Source organism: Mesoplodon mirus (assembly GCF_964341445.2).
Source record: "Mesoplodon mirus genome assembly, chromosome: 17".
Lineage (NCBI taxonomy): Eukaryota > Metazoa > Chordata > Mammalia > Artiodactyla > Ziphiidae > Mesoplodon > Mesoplodon mirus.
This window is the reverse complement of record NC_138993.1, coordinates 17,639,517-17,661,822: the sequence shown is the minus strand read 5'-3', so window position 1 is coordinate 17,661,822 and position 22,306 is coordinate 17,639,517. Positions and strand designations below refer to the sequence as shown.

General features: G+C 40.9%; 1 protein-coding gene across 2 annotated transcripts in view; it reads right to left on the bottom strand.

The window, feature by feature from the left end:
* Positions 1-3,533, bottom strand: part of SPRYD7 (SPRY domain containing 7) — a 52,185-nt gene extending 48,652 nt beyond the window's left edge. For both annotated transcript variants that reach the window (XR_014291795.1, XM_082602654.1), the window contains exon 1: positions 3,186-3,533. Coding sequence is in view for 1 of the 2 variants with exons in the window: in XM_082602654.1 (XP_082458780.1) it covers positions 3,186-3,291 (106 nt within the window). In the remaining variant the exon portion in view is untranslated. The remainder of the gene's footprint in view (positions 1-3,185) is intronic.
* Positions 3,534-22,306: the final 18,773 nt, after the last annotated feature.

Below are 22,306 nucleotides of genomic sequence, written 5' to 3'. Positions count from 1 at the left end.
TTTTTTTTCTAATTACAAATGTTAAACCGCAAATTCTGGGAAAGTGTCTTTATACATAATTTACATCTGGCTGCCCCATATACCTCAGCAGTTTCAACTGGAGAACATCCAGGGCCCAGCTCCTCCTTGATGGCAAAGACCATGGAGTGCTTGGCATCCAGCAGACGCTGGACAAATAACTGATACAGAAATGAATGAATATGCTCTGCTAAGTACTGTGTAGTGGACATGTAGCATCTGTTTTCCCTTTCCCAACAGACTTTGCTCTGGAGATCAAAACAGTTCCAAGGAAGCTGACTCAATCTCTGGTTTCAGGGGTACAGCTTTGACCTAGGTTAAGTCAATCAGTACATTCCACATTTCCTGGCCACAGTGACTGAGTGAAAAATGGTTATATGACCTAAGCCACTACCATCAGAGATAGTCTCAGGACTTTTGCAGAGAGAATGAAGGGATAAAGATTCCCTCAGTCTTGCTGGATCTGAATGAGGAAGCCTACAGCCCAGGGAGAGGCTGCAAGTTATCATGGATGCCAGCCTTCAGGAATAAGCAGCAGAAGACAGAGGAAAGAGATGAAAAGAAGCTCAGTCCTTAGCAGCACTGAGTCTTCCTGAAGACAGTGCTGCTTTTGTACTTTTTAAATTTACATGAACCAATAAATTTCCTTCATTGTTTCAACTGTTTTGAGTTGCAGGTTTTACAGCTTGTAACTGAAAGCATCCTAAGTGAAAAACATTTCAAAGAACTATGCAAATAAATGTTTTTTTTTTCATACCCAGCAATACTTTTTGGTTCTCATACATAACTCTGAGTTGGAACCACAGAACCAACTCTGAATATACTATTATTCTCTTACTTCAATTTCATTTCTTATCTCCAAGGCATTCTGCTAGGTACTGAGATGTTTTATACAGAAAGATGGATATATTCACAGAACATTTTATAGTGTTTGTGAATCACTGGGGAATTATCTTAAGCTTATTCCATTTCTCTTTTTTAAGTACAAAGATATCCTATATTTGGATCTATGTGATTTGTACAGTTTCATTAATTATTAAGATTGCTTAGAAAGCCAAGGCAAATTTGAGTATAGCCAGAACACATATAAACATAGCCAAAGTGTATTTTTTAAAAAACGTTAGACATTTCCAAATGAATGGCATCCCTTTCAAAGTAGCTACCTTGGAAGACATTGATTTCTAAAAAGTCAATTCACAATTAAATACGGAGGTTGTGGTAAAAATGAAGATATTTATAAAAACTACTCCACAGAAAATCCCAAGAGGAATTCCAAATCGTTTTAAGTGATGCAGCATCACCAAAATAAGTGACAACTTTGAAAGAGACAACATTCATTTGCATATGACATGCATAGACTATTTTCTTAACAAAAAACGGCAATCACATTCTTTAGGTGACCTAATACAGCCTTTCACATATCCAAATACATGCATACTCACTCAGTGTGCTTCTCATATTTCAACTTAAGATCAATAGATGCTTGAAACCTGTTCCTAACTTGATGAACCTCTCCTCTTATATTATTTGCTTTCTAAAATCATGCTGCTTCTGTGATTGAAGAATTTGAATTTACTGGAAGACAGGTTAAGAAAAGTTTCCACGCAGAAGGTAATGGGGGATGACATTACTCTACTGAAAGATGCTGGGCAGCTTTGGAAAAAGGAGAACATAGTGGAATGAGTACAAGTGACTGGTTCTTCGTAGAAGAAGAGACCAGAGAAAAGGAATACTTTAAAGAGCAGATTGTAGTAATTCAGGAGTTTGGAAGTAGAGATAGAAAGAGCTAAAGCTGACCATACGCTCCAGGAACTACGTGTGATTTTCCTTTACTGTGTTCCTAGCATCTAAAACAATGCCTACCACATAACATCAGTCAATAAATATCAGTTGGGTTAACGAGTAAGTGAAATGGAAACATTTTCTGAGGGAAATTATAGAATTTGAACATGTCTATAAATGATGATGAATAAGAAATAAACAGATATACATACATATATATTTATGTATCAGGGTTCTAGTTACACTTGGGATATCTAAGAATTAAAATACCCACGTACAAAGTGGTAAACAATTATCACATTTGTGATTTAGTACATGCTACAGACATATAATGAGCAGAGTATTTCCAGATTTATAAAGAATCTGGGCCGGAGAGGGTTTTGCTATAAATATTAAGAATTCCCTTTGTTATTTCAACGCACTGTCCTTCAGCCAAAGAGATGTGGGAAAAACTGAAAGTGCAGATGTATACTTTGAAGAGAATAATCCGCAAAACAAACAGTACTCTGAAATAATTATAGTGGGAAATCTCTCCTTCTAGAACCATATTCCAGAAGCATGGAACTACATGGGACAAGTCTAAGAACAGAAATAATAAGGTGGTGAAAGAGGGTACAGAGGGGAGGAGAAGAACGTTAGGAGACAAGCTGTAAGCTCATTTGACATTGGAAGGAAAAAACATAAGATGCGAAGAAGCAAAGCGCTGTTTTATTTCTGCAATAGCCTGACCTGCTGGGAAGAGGCCGGTCAGGAGAAATGACAACACCTCTAAGCGTGACTAACAGGGGTCGGACAGTGGGAGGTTTTCGTTGAAATGACAGGTTCTGACCTGAGCAGTGGCTTCAGGCTTCTGCAACTTGCCTTGTTTTGACTTTAGGAGATGAGAGGAAAATCATTTCCAATAAAACAACCGATAAATGATGGGCTAAGAGAAAGCTGTCAGGGCAGAGGAAGGAGCCGAGGACAGCTAAAGCTTTCTGAAAATGTGTGGCACTGGACTGGGGCTCGGCAGTGGAGCACTGTAGGAGGAGCACAGAGTCCTCCCCACTCCCCTCGAAGGTGACGTCTTATAAGAGTCCCAGGAGGCGGCAGACGGGAGGACACTGCTGTGGAAACGGGTAGGTCCACACACCCATCTTCCCAAGACAGGAGCTGACAGGGCTGCGCAGCTCTGAACGCAGAGCCGGGCCGAGGTGGGGTCGGCCGGAGTCTGGAGGAGAACCGCGAGGCCAAACCGGGTCGAAGGCAGCGTCACAGGGTGAGGGACAGGGGGCGGAGCCCGGGGGGCCCCGGCAGCGTGCGGTCCTCGTGACTCTAGGCTGACCCCGACCAGCCGCGCCCGACCCGGGGTGGGGCGTTGGGTCTGGGGAAGGGAGAGCCCTTACCCATGTGCTGCGTGTCCAGCTGCACGGCCGGCATCTCCTTCAGAGGGATGTGGCCCGTCCCGCCATCTCTGCAGCACCGCAGGCAGCAGAACACCGAGGCGGCCATAGCTCAGGGACCTCCGACGCCGCCGCCACCGCCTACCGCGCCTAGACCGCGACGACACCACCTCTCACCCCTCTGCTCCGCCTCCCGCCCCCTCCCGAGCGCCGGAGGGCGTCTGAGTGGAGCGCGGAGGCCGGTACCGCGACGCCGCAGGCCGAGAAGGCGCAGCACAGGCTGAGGCGAAGCCCGCCGGGGCAGAAAATACGGAGCACCGGCTAGAGGAGGGGGGCCGAGCCGCGGGGCGGGGCTAGTGGAGGCGAGGCGGAGCGCGTGCCGGACGGGCGGGGAACGGCGTGCGCCTGCGCGCGGGAGACTTTTCCTTTCGGGCCGACCAGTCTGTGTGCAGATACTGACGGCTGCGCGAGCTTGTCTGGTCTCTACAGAAGCTCAGGGGTCTTCGGGTGCTGTATTCTTAAAACTGTGTCCCCCACTTCGACGTTATCTTTAGGGATGAGTTGACAGAGGCAATTCTGCCTGGGGGAGTGGGAGCTGATTTAGAAGAGCCCCACGGTTTCCCCCGCGCGCCCAGCAGTGAGAGAACTTTGCCTCCTGGGAGAGCCTCCGCCACACACCCCCATCACGCCCCCCCTACCGTGGCGGGTTTCTGAAGAGTTTTCTCAAGTCCTAAACAGACGCACAGGGCCCGGGAGTAATGGCTGTTAGTGACTGCACCGTGGATATGCACCCAGCGCTCTAAGTTGTCGGTCCTGCTGCATTTTAGGTGCAGAGATGGGCGTTCCGTGACCTTTGGTGCCGCGCGGTCGCGGGAGCCCAGGAAGCCACCCCGGGAGGGGACCCCTGAGGGGGGGCGGGGCGGGAGAGCGATTCTTGACCGGCCTTCCAGGCTTACCCTGTTCGTGGACAGAGGATTCGGATTCTCATGAGCGTGATGGGAACTCGGAGGCAGCGGGAAGGCTGCGGGGCCTCCAAGGGAAGTACTCAGTTCCTACCGCGTGGTCTTTCTTGCGTCCACGTGGGATCCTCCCGTGGCGAGCGCCTGTCATCTCCGTGCTTACTTAGATCATCCGCCCCTGATCCATTTTTGCATCTTATGATATCATTTGGCGTCTGGAGATGGTCTGGGACAACCTCTAGAATTAACCTGGCTCAAACCTCTGTTCCCAAATAAGGTTTCCATCCTGAAGTCTTCCCCAGGGTTCAAGTCTTGGGAAACCGGATGCGAAATGCCCCCTTAGTATGTAATGGGTTCCTCTACACAACTTTTTAGTGACCTGAGTACAAATATCCTTTATGGAGAATTTTTCTCCTCAGAATAGGAGAATTTTTTCAGGGTCCTGGGTCTCTTTGATGTTTATACAAATGGTGTTTTCATTACAATACTTATGAAAACCTCCAAGTTTTGTACTTTGAGATTTAGTTATCATAGGATTGGTAACCAAGGTGATTACTGAACCCCTCACTGCCTATAAAGTACTTTCTTGGTAATCATTTTACACATGAAATTTTATTTTACTGAAAACCTTGACCAATATTCTGAGAAGTGTTAACGTTCCAGTTTTTTCCATTGGGAAGGAGTGGGGAGTTGAATAGAATGCTGCAGAAACAAAAATTTTCTGCCTGTGTGTGAGGTAGGCACTCATTCACATCCGTATCTAATTGAATTCTTGAAAGGTTTGAGAGTGAATATTGTCTCTACTTACAGATGAAGAAATGGCTTGGAGGGATTAAATAATTTGTGTAGCCTCAGATGACTAGGAAATAAACAAGGTAGGATTCAAAACCCATCAATCTGACTCCTAAGCCTGTATTGGCTCCCCCAGATCATGCTGCCTCAAATTCTGAAGTTCTAACTCTTGCAATTAATGCTACAATCCTCTTAAATGTGCTCTCAGTTCAAAATGCAGATGTGCACTTTATTTTTGTATGCTTCATTAATCTCTAAACTGGCCATAAACTTCCATAACTCATGTGTTTAGACAATAAAATAAAATCAGTTGTTATAAGGTAAAATATTCAGAAATATTATTAAAAGTAGTTAGTACATGTATTAAATATATAATAAACATTCAAGCCATCCAGGTTAGTCACATCTTCAGTGAAAAGCCAGAGTCTTAGATGGCTGTGAATTGTCCATTCCTGTAGAGGCAGAATTGCCCTAGCCTTTCCTGGCTAGAAAAGTAATTTGCTGGGGCACTGCCCAGTGAACTTTGCCCCCATTATAGCAACTCAAGTGTACTCAGCAGTATGAAGCAAGCAAAACTGGTCAACTCCTGAGACAGACTTCCCTGTCTTGGCAGATGAATGCCATCCATGAGCTCGCAGACCTTATTCCTTCTTATATCTGGGATTCTATTATCCTTTCATTATTATTTTCAAAGAAATTAGCCTTTCTTTTTGAAAAGCACAATGTTGGAGCTATTTTGACAGTCTTTCACATCTATCACTTTAAATAACCATCACAAATAAACCCTACAAAAAGTTTCCTAATAGTTAGGAGGTCGTTTATCTATGTCAAAAGCAATAACAGAGAATGACTACTTGAAAAAAAAGTCTGTCTGCTTCAGCGACACATGCCAGGAACTCAAGAACTGATAGGACAATAATGTAAGGCATGTGCTTCTGAGTGCTCAGGGTTTTCTTTAATCGTTTTTTCGCCAGCCAGACAGCTCCTGTTAGTCAATTCTACTCCCTGTACTGGGTCATACAAAATGGTTTCTTTCTTAAACACTCATTTATCAGTGTATTAAGCCAAACTTTTTTTCTTGGAGTAATCCAAGCCACATTTGTGATCTTTTAAAAATCACAAACATTACAAAAACTCAGACTCCTAAAAACTAACAATGTTACTAGAGCCTTGATCTATTCATTATTATAATTTTGAGTAATAGTAACTGACATTTATGTGGTGCTTACTGTTGCCAGGCACTGTTCTAAGTACTTTTTATAAACTAATTTAATCCTTGTAGCAACCCCATGATGTCAAGCTGTCTTCCACTTTACAGATGCAGAAGCTGAGGCAAAGAAAAGATAAGAAATGTGCCCAAAGTCACATAGGCAATAAGGGAAGTTGGACTCAAACCCAGGCAAGTCTGGCTCTAGAGTCTGTGTTCTTAGCTGCTATGCAAACTGCCTCCCTAGGGTGCTACATTCAAGAATAAATACCCAATTTTCTTTTTGTTTCCTTCTCTCCCTTACTTCAGAAGTTGATATTTGATATTTCAATTTACCAGGCAGGGACTTCCTTGGCAGTCCAGTGGTTAAGACTCCTCACTCCCAATGTAGGGTTTGATCTCTGGTCAGGGAAGATCCTGCATCCCACGTGGCACAGCCAATAAAATGAAATGAAACGAAATGAAATGAAATAAAATAAATTTACTTGGCATTAGTTGCACTCACTTAATCTGGGTTTGCTAAATTATGAGGTATATTGCCGATATTCAACAACCAAAAATAAGGCAAATAGCATTGAGACACTTTTTCTTACAACAGATTGACATTAGTCATCTTGCAGCTTTGCTGTCAGCAGCAGCATAGAACATTTTCCAGCAGTGTCCTTCATCGGGTGTCTCTAGATGGCCCAAAGAAAAGGATATTTAGTACTTTCAATTGTTAAGACACTTAAGCCAGGTTGAGATGGAAAATACAGAGATCTGGCATTAGGAAAGAAAAAGAAGATGGGGTAAAATAAAGGAATTTGATAGAGGTACAGAAAAATAAGAATAATAGAGGGTAAAGCAGAACACTTTTTTAATATTAAAAAGGAAGAAAAAGAAGCCAATAGCAAGAGCTCTATAAGTAAGGGGCCAGGGAGTAAAAAATGTGATTTACCAAAAACTTTAGACCTGGAAGAAGTGTACCTTCATCTCCTTCCCTTCTGTGGATGATAAAGCAGGCTATCTTTAGCATGAAGTGCCTGTTCAAGTCTTTGCCTTTTTAAAAAAACTGAACCGTTGTTTATTCATATTGATTTGTAGGAGTTTTTTTTTTTAATGTATTCTGGATAAAAGTCTTCTGTCAGGTATAACATTTTATGAACATCTTTGAAACCGAGCAGGACCCTGTGGGGCCCTCCTGGGAACAAAAGCCTTTCTGTGTCCTCCGTTTTTATATTTGCAGGAAAAAGGCTTCTGTCTCCTCCTAGACAGACCTTCGTGAATACCAAAAAGCAGATTCAAACAGTTGCTGATCAGGGAAGTAAGGGGATGCGGAAACAAAGGAGGAACAATCAAAAAACTATAGTGCAGGATCCTGGTTCCTCCTCAAGGGATACACGTGTAACAATACCCTTGAGTTCGGCAGGAACTAAGGTCCCCACCCAGGTAGAGGATGATAACTTCAGGCTGAGCTGCAAGATTCCTGGAGCACTGCCCTGTTACCTCACCACCAACCAATCAGAAGAAAGTCTCACACCCTGCAGCCCTCACCCCAAATTTTGCCTGTATAAGCTTTTCCCCCCAGACCAGGGGAGTTCAGGGTTTTAGAGCACAAGCCACCCATTCTCCTTGCATGGCCCTGCAATAAACCTTTCTCTGCTCCAAACTCCAATGTTTTGGTTTGTCTGGCCTCACTGTGTGTTGGGCACACCAACTTGTGAACTTGTGTTTGGTAACATTTTCTCCCAGTCTGTGGCTTGCCTTTTTGCTCTTTTAGTAGTGTCTTTTGATGAAGTTCTTAATTATAATTAGATCCAATTTATCAATTTTTTTCCTTTATAGTGAGTGCCTTTTGCATCTGTTCAAGAAATCTTTCCCTACCTATGAGTTTACTCTTAATTTTTAAAAGTCAGCATTGATCACCCCATTCATTGATTTATGGAATCTCTCACTAGGATTTTTGGCTAATAAGCTTTGTTGATAAACAGTGCGGGCTCAGTAGTTGTGATTCACGGGCTCTAGAGCACAGGCTCAGTAGCTGTGGTGCACAGGTTTAGTTGCTCTGCGGCATGTGGGATCTTCCTGGACCAGGGATCAAACCCCTGGTCCCCTGCATTGGCAGGTGGATTCTTTTTTTTTTTTTTTTTTTTTTCTTTTTGTGGTATGCGGGCCTCTCACTGCTGTGGCCCCCCCCGCTGCGGAGCACAGGCTCCGGACGCGCAGGCCCAGCGGCCATGGCCCACGGGCCCAGCCGCTCCGCGGCATATGGGATCCCCCCAGACCGGGGCACGAACCCGCATCCCCCGCATCGGCAGGCGGACTCTCAACCACCGCGCCACCAGGGAGGCCCGGCAGGTGGATTCTTAACCACTGCGCCACCAGGGAAGTCCCTGGTGTTACATTTTAGGTTAGCTGTAAATCCTAAATTTTGATTGCTGATCAGAGTAGCTTAGTATTTCATTTGTTGCACACTCAATAACATTGGGAAAGAGTATACTTTTTCTATGAAATAATTTTTAAGGGTTCACTATTTGACAAACCCTATATGTCTATTGTCAATAAGTTTTAAAATAACATTTTTTTTTATATATATAGGCAGTAAAACCTCATAGTCACATAGGTTATGTTTGTATACTTGTATATTAACTATAATTCATCATACAAGTTATTTTTGACATCTTAATGATTTATTTCAAAGCTGTATCATTGCTTAATGGAATAGGAGAAATTATTTCATGTGAATTTCCTTTAATTATCGTACCAATAATTTATTTTCATATAAATTCTTCTCCAACATTATGTGGCTCTTCCCATTTTGTGATTGTGCCATTCTGTAAGGAACAAGACTTTTACCCTTTTAATTAAAAGATTGAAAAAAATTCCAATCAGAGTATGACGGTTTTCTAACATTTCCTTTAAATATTAGAAATATTATATATTTTGCCAACTTTATCAATATTTCTCTGTAAAATGTACACTTAATCTTGATGGTTTCATTGCTTCACTAGAAAGGCATATTGGCACAATGGGTACTTTATCTGTGAGCAGAGTTATGGAACACAACTTCAAATAGCTAACTGAATGTTACCATCTCTTTTTTTAATATTAGACATTTTGAAATAAGAGCAAAATAAGAATGTTCATATATGTATATATTTACCATATATATATGTATATAAGGATCTTCATCTCAGCAGTTCTCACGACAATGAAAAAATGGAAACTATTCTGGCTAATGCAATTGGATGGGTGTTAATACTAATCACCAAGACACCAAGGTTTCTCATTTGTTGTCTTATTAAACCTTCACAACGGCACTGTAGAAATTGTGATCCACATTTACAAGATGTGGAAATGGAGATTGAGAAAGATTAAGTATCTTAACCAGAGGCATAACTAATAAGTGCTAGAACCAGAAATCAGGACTACTTACTTCTTAAGCAGGTGTTCTTTCAGTGTTATCTTTCGGCATTTGAGGGTATATAGAGTAGAGCTTAGATTAGTCAGACTAAGGCCATGACTATACGTTATGACTAAAATCTTAGATGGATTAGTTGTGGGGGAATTTCTTAGTTACATTAAATGGAGGTGATTATTAGACTTGGAAATTAAGTAACAAAATTTCTGCCCTTAGATTTAATTTAATAAACTCACACATGATGGAGATTAGCTTCCCAGGAGAAGTAAATCAAAAGACCATATATGACCAAAGAACACTCAGGTGAGATGTTCTTGATAAAATCCCACAGAGACCAAACTGGACTGAGTTGAGGAAGAACGGCAAAGGTGGGAATTCCCTGGTGGTCCAGTGGTTAGAACTCCCTGCTTTCACTGCCGAGGGCATGGGTTCAATCCCTGGTCAGGGAACTAAGATCCCATAAGCCGCGTGGTGTAGCCAATTAAAGTTGTTCTGTGTGTAGATCAGTAAATAAAGCTACAATTGGAAAAAAAAAAAAAGAATAGCAAAGGTGCCTGAGAAGAGGCCAGTGAGATAGGATGAGAAGCAGGAGAGATTCTTATGTCAAAAACCAAATGAAGAAAGGGTTTCAAGAAGGAGGGAGTGAACAATTGTGTCAAATGACACTGAGAGGGGCTTCCCTGGTGGTGCAGTGGTTGAGAGTCCGCCTGCCGATGCAGGGGACGCGGGTTCGTGCCCCGGCCCGGGAAGATCCCACATGCCGCGGAGCGGCTGGGCCCGTGAGGCCCCATGAGCCATGGCCGCTGAGCCTGCGCGTCCGGAGCCTGTGCTCCGCAACGGGAGAGGCCACAACAGTGAGAGGCCCACGTACCGCAAAAAAAAAAAAAAAAAGAAAAAAAAAAGCCACTGAGAGGATGGATAAAATGAGGACTGAGAATGGCTGCCTAGATTTAAGAACATGGAGGACCTTGGTGGACTTGATGAGAGCTGTTACTGTAGGGTACAAAAGCCTGACTAGAGTGGGTTCAGTAGTAAATGGGAAGAGAGGAAGTGGACATAACAGGAATAAACAAATTCTGAGTTTTGGGTTTTTTTTTTTTTTTTTTACTGTAAAAGAGAGCAGAGAAATGGCCTGGTAGCTGGATAGAGATGTGTGAGCCCAAAACATTGTGGGGTCTAGAAGTTTTGTTTTAAAGAAGGGAGACACTACTGTTTGTTTGAATGCCGATGGGGAGGGATCCAGTAGTGAAGGGAAGATTCCTGATTCAAGAGAAAGAATTGCAGGAACCATATCCTTGAGCAAGTGAAGCGGTGGGACCTAAAGCATAAGTGGTGGAGTTGACCTTCAGTAAGAGCACGGATGATTCATCCTTAGTAAGAAAAGGGAAGGCAGAGCACAGAGGTCTATACAGTTGAAGTAGCTTTTGATACAGCCACTTAATAACCTCCTTGTCAATCATTTGGTTTCTCAGGAATTCTGATACCAGGAGGAAGGTACCTAGCACAGCAGAAATGGGATATTTATGTTACTGGAAGGGAATATTACATGTTGTAAATTAATAAATCGACATTCTGGTTGGTTAGTGAGTGGCTTTGAGTCCTGACAAAGTACTGCAAAGCAATTTAGACAGCTGACAAACTGAACACAGTCTTGCAATGAATTTTCAAGGAGTTAATACTCTAATATTTAAAGAGCTCCTAAAAATTGAGAGGAAAGAGACTAACAATTCTTAGAAAAATAGGGAACAGACATGAACAGTCAGTCCACAGATACAGAAAAGCCAATGGTCTTAAACATGTGAAAAGATACTTAACCTTACTTATAATAAGAGAAATGCAAATTAAAGTTACTTGGAGGAAATACTATGTTTCATATTAATGATATTTTATACTTAAAACAGTTTTCAGAATAGCTTACAAAAAAAGAAAAATAAATCAATATGCCATTTCTTAACAACTAGATTGTCAAAAGCCCAAAACTTCGATGATACACTCTGTTGGAGAAGCAGTTACTCTCATACACTGCTGAGGTATTGATAAATGCAGAATGATATAATTACTAAGGAAGAGAATTTGGCCAAATCTAGCAAACGTAAATATTCATTTACCCTTTAACTCAGCAATCCCACTTGTGGGAATCTAGCCCAAAGGTACACCAGCAAAAATGAAAATGATGTTTATATAAAACTCTTTGTTGTGACTTTTGGGTTTTTTTTGGCCGCTCTGCGTGGCATGCGGCATCTTAGTTCCCCAACCAGGGATCGAACCCATGCCCCCTGCAGTGGAAGCGCTGGAGTCCTAACCACTGGACGGCCAGGAAATTCCCTGTTGTGGCATTATTTGTAAGAGTAAAAAAGTAGAAACAACCCACATGTCCATCAATAAGGGAATTGATTGAATAAACCATGATATGTTTACATAATGAAATGCTATGCAACTCTAAAAAGGAGTGAGAAACATTCCTATATATTGAAATGAAGTAAACTCCGGGATATATTGTTAAGAGAAAAAAATCAAGCTGAAGGATAACAAAGCATGCTGCCTTTGGTGTAAGAAATAGCAGATGAGAATAAGAATATATATGTATATGACTGCATTTTTTGAAGGAAATAATGAAAGGATAAACAAAAAAACAATAAAAATAATTACTTATAGCAGGAGGGAAGAAACAGGGTGGAGGGGATGACATGGAAGAAAGTGAGGCTTCTGTGAATGTGCCTTAGTATATAGTTTTGACTTGGGGACCATGTAAATATTTTACACATTTAAAAACAAAATTAAAACAAAAGAAAAAAAAGTAATCCCTAAACAAAACAAAACAAAAGCTTGAAACTAATGAACCCAAGTTTATGACCAAACCATGTCCCATTCTGGGTTTGGGGCACCTCACCTGGTTGGCCCTGCTAACCCTGGCTGGTTCCAGGTACCAGAGAGAGACTTAGAAAAGTTGGAAGAAGGAACTCCAAAGTGTGAGGTTCCCTGAAACAAGGGACCCAGAGAAGAAGCTTAAAGGGATGGACTGATTTTAGGGCAACCAGTCAATGATAGAAAGTTCTCCCTTACCGAAGAATCACAGAGGGTAAATGGAAGAAGAATGATACCATTTAAATGTTACCCTTAAAAAAAACACAAATGAGGGCCTCCCTGGTGGCGCAGTGGTTGAGAGTCCGCCTGCCGATGCAGGGGATACGGGTTCGTGCCCCGGTCTGGGAGGATCCCATATGCCGCGGAGCGGCTGGGCCCGTGAGCCATGGCCGCTGAGCCTGTGCGTCCGGAGCCTGTGCTCCGCAACGGGAGAGGCCACAACAGTGAGAGGCCCGCATACAGCAAAAAAAAAAAAAAAAAAAACACAAATGAAATAAAGGATCAGGGCAATGATCATCAATGAATGCTAAAGTTATTAGACGAAATGCTGATGGAGAACTTTATACTGTACTGAAAGCAACTGAATCCACTGGATAGGCTGAGCATCACTAAAACTGGAAAACCTGATGTTATGTCTCCTAACGTGGTGTAATAAAAAGGACACATCACCAATGCAAAATGTTTCTGCCTTAAAAGCTGAGCTTGAATCTGATGAAATGTCTAGATTTGGCTTGCAATTTATAGGCGTAGAGAACAAGTTAAATGACTCCACTAGAGCACCATCAGCCAAATCCAAATATAGGACTGTCAGGATCTGTGCAAGGCCTTGGATTGTACCCTGCTTACAAGCGGTCCTGTTTTGTGGATGCTGGCCGAAGACCCAAAATTCCTGAGTCACAGACAAAGGACTTTATTGCTCACAGCAAAAGTAGTATTCAAAGCTTTATGTTGATTTGTGTTGGTTCTCCATGTCCCACAAGCCCCACAAAGGTGACACAAAGGGTCCATGATGGATGTCTGGGAATGCAGTGGGTTGTACTAGAGGAAAGAATCATGGAGCTGGGGAGATTCTCTGTATAGTAAGTGAAAGCCAGCCTGCTCTTTGTCTGGGAGAGACATTACCCCTTCTTCAAGGTTGCTTGCTACAAATACAACTCTGAAAAATGGCCCCAGGAAAGAAAGGTCAGAGGTTTGCATTCATGGCATACCCAGCAGGAACATGCAGAGACACCCAGGGCCCATGGCAGATTCCTCTCCACCCCTCAGCCTGGAACAATGCAGTCTTGGCTGAACTTGAGTTTTTACTCAAAGTGTGCCACTCCACCAGCTACTCTGATTAATCTGACCACAGAGGCTAGGAGCAAATTCATTTAATTTGTCTCATTCAACATTTAATCAAAACTACTATCAACAGGACTCCAAGCAGCAGGATGGGGCCATCTTGCAGTCTTTACCTCAGTCATATTCTTCCCCACCAAGGGTGCAGACTCAGCCAACTATGAGTAAGTCCCATAGGGGATCAGTAGGTCTTATTTCAGACAGCCAGGATGAGGTCCAAGGTGAAGCTATAATCCATTATGATCCACACAAGGGGGTTTAGACTGACCTTCTGGTCTACAGTGTCATTGCAATAATTACAGAGTGCAATAGTTGGGCCAAAAAGCAATCCCATCTCCAATAGAGAGATTGTGGCCCACACTTTCCCACATACAAAAATATAACCTGAGCACTCCACTTTGAGATTTGTTGCTCAATGTGGTTTGTATTACCATTACTTTGGTTAAGCTACAAAACCAGTGTCACTAAGGAGTTATAGTCTTTTTTTTTTTTTTTTTTTTTTTTTTTTGCGGTACACAGGCCTCTCACTGTTGTGGCCTCTCCCATTGCGGAGCACAGGCTGCGGACGTGCAGGCTCAGCAGCCATGGCTCACGGGCCCAGCCGCTCCGCAGCATGTGGGATCTTCCCAGACCGGGGCATGAACCCGTGTCCCCTGCATCGGCAGGCAGACTCTCAACCACTGCGCCACCAGGGAAGCCCCCATCTTAACCATTTTTAAGTGTATAGTACAGTAGTGTTAACTATCTGCACTTTGTGATGTAACAGATCTCTAGAAGGTTTTCATCTTGTAAAACTGAAACTCTATATCCACTGAAAAACAACTCCCCTTTTCCCCTCCCCCAGCCCCTAGCAATCACCATTCTACTTTCTGTTTCCAAGAGTTTGACTGTTTTAGATACCTTATGTAAGTGGAATCATGCACTATTTGTCTTTTTGTGACTGGCTTATTTCACTTAGTGTAATGTCCTCAAGGTTATCCATGTTGTAGCATACAACAGGATTTCCTTCTTTTTTAAGGCTAAATAGTATATATATGAATAATTATACATATACATATATTCATATATATACATATCTATATATACACACACACACACACACACACACATATATATATATATACACACACACACACATTTACTTTATTCATTCATCCATTGATGTACATTTAGGTTGCTTCCACCTCTTGGCTACTGAGAATGCTCCAGTGAACATGGGTGTGCAAATATCTCTTTGAGATCATGCTTTAATTCTTTTGGAATATATATACTCAGAAAGGAATTGCTGAATCGTATGGTAATACTACATTTAATTTTTTGAGGAAACTCCATATTGTTTTCTATAGTACTTGCACCATTTTAATTTCCCACCAATAGGGCACAAGGGTTCCAATTTCTCTGCATCCTCACCAACACTTATTCTGTTTCTTTGATAGTGGCCATCCTAATGGGTGTAAGTTGATAACTCATTGTTTTGATTTGCTTGCCATTTGTATATCTTCTTTGGAGAACTATCTGTTCAGATCCATTGCCCATTTTGTAATCTTTTTTTTTTTTTGCTGTTGTTGAGTTGTAGGAGTTCTTTATATATTCTGAATATTAATCCCTTATTAGATATATGGTTTGCAAGTATTTTCTCCCATTCTTAGGTTGCCTCTTTACTCTGTTGACAGTTTCTTTTACTGTACGGAAGTTTTAAAGTTTGATGCAGTCCCATTTGCCTATTCTTGCTCTTGTTGTCTGTGTTTTTGGTGTCATAGCCAATAAATCACTGCCAAACCCAACATCATAAAGCTTTCCTTCTAAGAGTTCCATAGTTTCATACCTCATACTGCATACAAAAATTAACTCAGATGGATCACAGACCTAAATATAAAATGCAAAACTGTAAGACTTGTAGGAAAAAAAAATGAGACCTTGGATCTGGTAATTAGTTTTTAGACATGACATCAAAAACACAATCATAAAAGAAAAAGTTGAAAAATTGAATTTTATCAAAATTAAAAACTTTTCTTCTGCAAAAGAATCAATTAAGAGAATGAAATGACAAGCCATAGGTGGGGATAAAATATTTGTAAATCACATATCCAATAAAGAACGTGTATCCAGAATACATAAAGAACTTTTACTCAATAAAACAAATAACCCAATTTTAAAATGGGCAAAATATGTGAAAAGAAACTTCGCCAAAGAAGATATATGGATGACAAATAAACATATGGAATGGTGCTTAACATCGTTAGTCATTAGGGATGTGTAAATTAAAATCACAATGGGAGGAACTTCCCTGATGGCGCAGTGGTTAGCCTGCCAGCGCAGGGGTACGGGTTCAATCCCTGGTCTGGAAAGATCCCATACATGCTGCAGAGCTACTAAACCCGTGCACCACAACTACTGAGCCCATGCGCCCTAGAGTCCGTGCACCAAAACTACTGAGTCCGTGTGCTACAACTACTGAAGCCTGTGGGCCTACAGCCTGTGCTCTGCAACAAGAGAAGCCACCGCAGTGAGAAGCCCGTGCACCACAATGAAGAGTAGCCCCTGCTTGCCACAACTAGAGAGAAAGTCTGCATGCAGCAACGAAGACCCAATACAGCCAAAAAGAAATAAAAAATAAAATAAACAAATAAATTGTAAAAAATCACAATGGGAACTGCTACACACCTATTAGAATGGCTAAAATTAAAAAAAAATAATAAAGAACTGAATACAAAATGCTGCCCATGATGTAGAGCAACAGGAACTTTCATTCATAGCTGCTGGAAATGCAAAATGGTTCAGACAGTTTAGGAAAAAAAATTGGCAGTTTCTTATAAAGTTAAGCATGTATTTATCATATGACTCAGCAGCAATCCCACTGTTAGGTATTTACCCAAGTAAAATGAAAACTTATGTTCACACAAAAACCTGTATGTGAATATTTATTCTTAATTGCCCCAAAACAAGCAATCAAGGTGGAATGAATAAACTGTGGTAACCCATACAATGGAATACTGCTCAGCAATAAAAAGGAACAGACTACTGATTCATGCAACAACATGTGTGAATTTTTAATACATTTTACTGAGAAGATAATTGTTGGTGCTGGTTGATGGGTACATGGAGATTCATTATTATTCTCTCTATTTTTGTGTATGATTGAAAATTTCCATAATAAAATTTTAAAGGACGTTTTAATGACATCATAATGTCCAGGTATTACACAGATGTGGCTAAAGGTTCATATTCTGATGCCATAAGCTGCATCTGAAATGTTGTGCAGCAAACTGCAAGTTAAATGAAGATCAAATCCGGTAATGTAAATAATTATATTTTATTATCTTAAGACATATAATAAGAAGCTTTTTGAATGGTTTTCAACACACAATTTTGAGGGGAAATAAGACATACTGGCTTATTGGTTTTAAGAATTTAATCTGTCTGAGTATTAGAGAAAGTGCAGAAAGCCACCCAGCATAGTCTGGACCATAGCAATGAGACTCAGGCCGTCTGAGCTCCAGGACACAGGCTGGGGATGTGAACTAGCTCTTTTCCTTCTGTGTGTGTGTCAGCGGAGGATGTGAAAGTAGAAAGGTTTGCTACAAGCTGTATGTTTATGTTGGTCTTTTCCTTAACTTGAAGCTGTCTGAAGTTTGAGAATAGCAAGTAATCAATGATTCTCATGGATCTCATTACTGGAGATCATTTCTGAAGGTGATGCTCACAGAGTTCCATTTACTCTTGATATAGGAACACCACTAAGTTTTTTTTTTTATTTTAGAATTTCATTTATTTTTTTATACAGCAGCTTCTTATTAGTTATCCATTTTATACATATTAGTGTATATATGTCAATCCCAATCTCCCAATTCATCACACCACCACTGCCGCTACTTTCCCCCCTTGGTGTAGGACCACCACTAAGTTTTTTCTAGCTATTTTAAGCTGTAATCAGACCACACTGAAGTGCCAACACTTCTATCATCCTCCCCTCACCAAAAAACCCCACAAAAAACAAAAAACCAAAACAAACAACAACAACAAAAAAAACTCTTAAAGATTATGAGAAGTGTCTCAGGGGACAGTAGTGTTTTATATATTAAGAGGGATTTGGGTTATGAAGGTGTAAGCATTTGTTAAAACTGGAGAATTTACACTTATGATTTTGTACTTCATTGTATATAAATTTAATTCAAAACTTAAAAAAAATCAGCAAATCTTTAGCTCTAGTTAATGATATGCATGCTGAACTATTTAGGATAGTTTTTAATGCATAAAAAATAAGAAGGATTGATGATTAGATAGAGAAATGAATAGACATGTGATAAACCAAGTATAGTATAATATTAATGGTAGAATCCAGATGGTAATTACACAGTATTCACTACAAAATTCTCTCAACTTTACTGTATATTGTAAAATTTCATAATAAAATGTTTGAAAAAAATATCTAGAAATTTAATCCCATCCTAGTTCAGCAGGAAATGCAAAAGAGCCCACTGCCATGATTAGACCTGTATTCTGATTTCCAGGTTCTATAGCCTTTTAGATGGAATCTAATTTTCAGGATTCTGATCTTTCAGGGTTTTTATTACTTAAAACTAGTTACTTCATCATCCTTCTATTTTGATTTTCTGGTTTATCTTTTTGTTTATTCATTTTCAAATACTTATCTTCACCTACTGTGAACCAGGCCCTGTTAGGTGCTGGGGATATGGTTTTGTCCCTGTTCCCCTGGAGCTTCCATCCATGGCTTATTTCCAGCAAACAGTACCTTCGGTCTCTTAATTCTATCAGGAAGGCTGGTTCTTTCATCTCTGGCTGAGGCTAAAGCCGACAGAACCATTCTATCCATTGAATACTACAGACTCCATGCCTAGGGCCTAGAAGGTTTTTTTTTTTTTTTTTGGTGGGGTGGTCATATCTCCAATTTACAAAAAAGAAACTGCAAAATCTTCTATACTGCCTAGGCGGCAGAAACAATTCTTAGTCCCCTTGATTCTCCTTTTTTCACAACTCTGGATCCCAAAGGACTGTCAGCCAGCATTTTTGGTCCCAGTGACAAATCCAGCTCTAATGTAGATGCTGTAGGGGAATAAGATATTCCAACAGTAAGATGGGCTATCACAGCCTTATGCCACTGTAGCTTTATGCCTCAGACTCACTTGGGCTGATTCCTTGTTCACCAGGCTACCTTCTAATTCCCATGTAGGTCTGAAGAGAGAATGGAGTATTTCTTTGAGTATTTCTGGTCCTTGTGACAGTGATTTCTCAGGCAAACCAGAAAAGTAGCTTTTGATTAAGAGTTGTCACATCACATGTGTAGAATTCAGGGAGAAAATACACCAATCATTCCTTCATTATCATCATCATCATCATTATTTTGGTTGCTTGTGGGCATAAATTCCTCAGTGTAAATTAAATTGGTAATATAGTGACTAAAAAAGGGGGATGGGGAATATTCTGACCCACCTTGTCATCCAGAGCCTTAGTTTTCAACTGTTCTGGTTGATTCAGTTCTCATAAAGCCTTGCTTTATCTTTTTCTCAACTTCCAGGTTCTAATCACTACTGTTATCCCACTGTTGACTTTACTTGCCCTCTGACCTCATGCAAGGCCCATCTTATCAGCTGAGATCTTAGCTTCTGTTTCTCTACTTTTAGCTGTGTTATTTCAGGGCCCCTTTGGAAAGGCCCAGCCTATCCAGGCCCTTGGGCCACAAGGATGCTCCAGTGGCTGGTGCACACTGCACACCCAGAGCTGGGACCTGTCTGGGCAGCTTTTTGCACATAAAATTCCATGATTATAAAGATTTCCACCTAGTGCATGTTGACAAATAAAGGATATTGGTTTTAAAGACTTTGTTTTAACCAAAACAAACAATAGAACAATGACTTATAAACCAATATCTAGTGAAAACTGAGAGTATATGGAATATTTTATTTTTATTGGTTGGCAATTATGCCTGAATGATTCACAAAATTATTACAACATTCTTGATTTTATGGTTCCCCCAGGAAATCCTTCCCTATTTTAAATAAAGTGCATTTTATCTGTTGAATGCATTTGATACCTCTATCCTGTTATACAATTACAACACTGTAAATAAATATAAAGAGCTATGTGGTTTGACTACTTCAACTATATAGAATTAGCTCCCTAGGGAGAACGGTTTTTTTATCCTTTTCCCTTTAGAGTCAAAAGGCGTCTGATGACAGCTCTTTGAAAGGATGATGCTGAGACGACTGAATCTTCTCAAGCCTTCATATCTCTATTGTGTTGTGTTAATTTGGATAACTATGAACTGACTGAAATCTATATCTCTGCTAGGGAGCCCAAAGAGCTCACTGCATAGGACCTACCCCAGCTTGGCTTTATATTTTCTGCATTTTTCTTCTGTTGCTGTTCAGAAAAGCTATGGGGTTAAAAAAAAAAAAAAGTGTGTGTTTGTGTGTGTGTATGTGTGAGAAACCATTTCAGTTACCATGTGTTTTAGTATTTAGTATTATTCAAATATATTCATCTAACATTAGGACTGCTCTAACTGGCACACAATTTTTATATATACTTATATACAGCCTCATAGCATACAGTTGAAGACTACTTAGCACCTCTGATGTGAAAGGCACTGGGCAATCTTAAATCTCTTGTGCAACAAAGTAGGGTATAAATCAACCAACTAACAAACTATACAGAGATACAATCTGGGCAATGCGATGAGAACTGTTCTAGTCCTAACCTTGCTAGAACGTGGTAGATATTTTAGTTAAAGGCCAAACTCATACTTTAATAATTCATAAAGAATTATTATATAAGGGATTATTACTAAAATAACAACTAGAGCTCTTTTTATAACTGTATGAAAGAGAATCTATGTTTACTATAAATATCTATCATTCATTATTTCTTACATAAATAGTATTTATCATTGTTTCTATAATAGGTAAAGTACTATATGTTACCCATTCTTCAGGATTAACTATTTTATGTTAAAGCTATATGGGAAAATGCTATTTGAACCTCTCTACAGGATGTGTGAAATTCTAACATACCTGTGGAAATTCAACATTTTCATTTATCACCAGGCACACAACATTAGCCTAACACCTTCTCCTCTCCATCCTCATCCTCATTCCCACGGCCACCTCCTGTGAATTAGGACAGAGGAGAGAGATACTGTATAAATACAACACAACTGGGTGAATCTTCCGGTCTGCTTTTATTACCAAACACCAGCTGACCCAGGTCCAGAGAGTGACATTTGTATATTTGTTGTACACACTTTCACTCAGTTTACTTCACAAAGCTTAATGTGCTCTGTTCAAATTCGCTACAGGTACATTCTTAACATTTCAGGCATGCATAAAAATAGAGGTTTTGTTTTTTGCCAATTAAATCAAATAGGGAGGTGGCTGTTGTTTTTGGCAATAGGTCTCACATTTGCTGAGAATTAGGTGAGGATTTTTAGGGGTGGGAAGCCTGTGTATGGCCTTCCTGTGAAGCCATTAGCTGAAAACCTTTGGTTTAAACCACAGTGTCCAAGGCTGGCCTCCAGCAGGTCAGCGTGCAGCCACTGTCTCAGGGTCACACAGCCTCCCACCTGTCCTCACCCCCTTGCACCTCTCCCACCCCTATTAGTGGCTATGCGCTGAGGGCGGGGAAGAGGCTTTCACTTCTACATTATGCTCTCTGCACTGTCCGCATTTTCACATATTTACTGTGTGTGTGTGTGTGTGTGTGTGTGTGTGTGTGAGAGAGAGAGAGAGAGAGAGAGAGAGAGAGAGAGAGAGAATACTGAAGTTCTACTTTCTTTGCCTGCTTTTTTACAAAGCCACGCATTTCTTACACTGAATTACAAATGTGAGGCGCTCACCCTGGTGCAGCCCGCCACCCACACTTGCCCCTTCCTCTCCGCCTCCCACCTCCTCCTCTCTCCCTTCTCACCTTTTGCTTTTTCTCTGCTCTCATGAGCTTCCACTTTTGTCTTTCTTCTTTTGCATAGATTTTTCTGAACTGCACTCTTTGCAGGAACCGTTTTAGAGATTCTTCCAAGGTCCTTATTTGTAATTACATCCACCTTTGGTTGCCATGATGGCTGTCCTTTAGGACCTGATTCCAAGACACTTGTCAGAGTGACTCCTGCGTCAAGTGGCATATTTCTCCGCTTCTTATATTTTTTTCCCCTCATATATTTTGAAAAGAATTTTGAAAAATATGTTCTTCCTCTTCCTTTAAGTCCTTTTTCCTCCTGGCTTGTAGAGCATGTTTTGTTACCGGCAGAACTTTCTCTAAAGTGAAAGGAGACAGAGAGTTAACTAAAAGACACAATGAATTGCTGGGTGTGTCCAGAGTCTGATTAGGTTTGAGAAGAGGAACAGAAAGAATTTTTGTGTTTTAGTAATTGAGGAGGCCTCCTGGCCTAGCGTGAAAAACTCAAACAGATAAAATCCTATTTTAAAAAATCCAGGGCTTCCCTGGTGGCGCAGTGGTTGAGAGTCCGGCTGCTGATGCAGAGGACACGGGTTCGTGCCCCGGTCCGGGAAGATCCCACATGCCGCGGAGCGGCTGGGCCCGTGAGCCATGG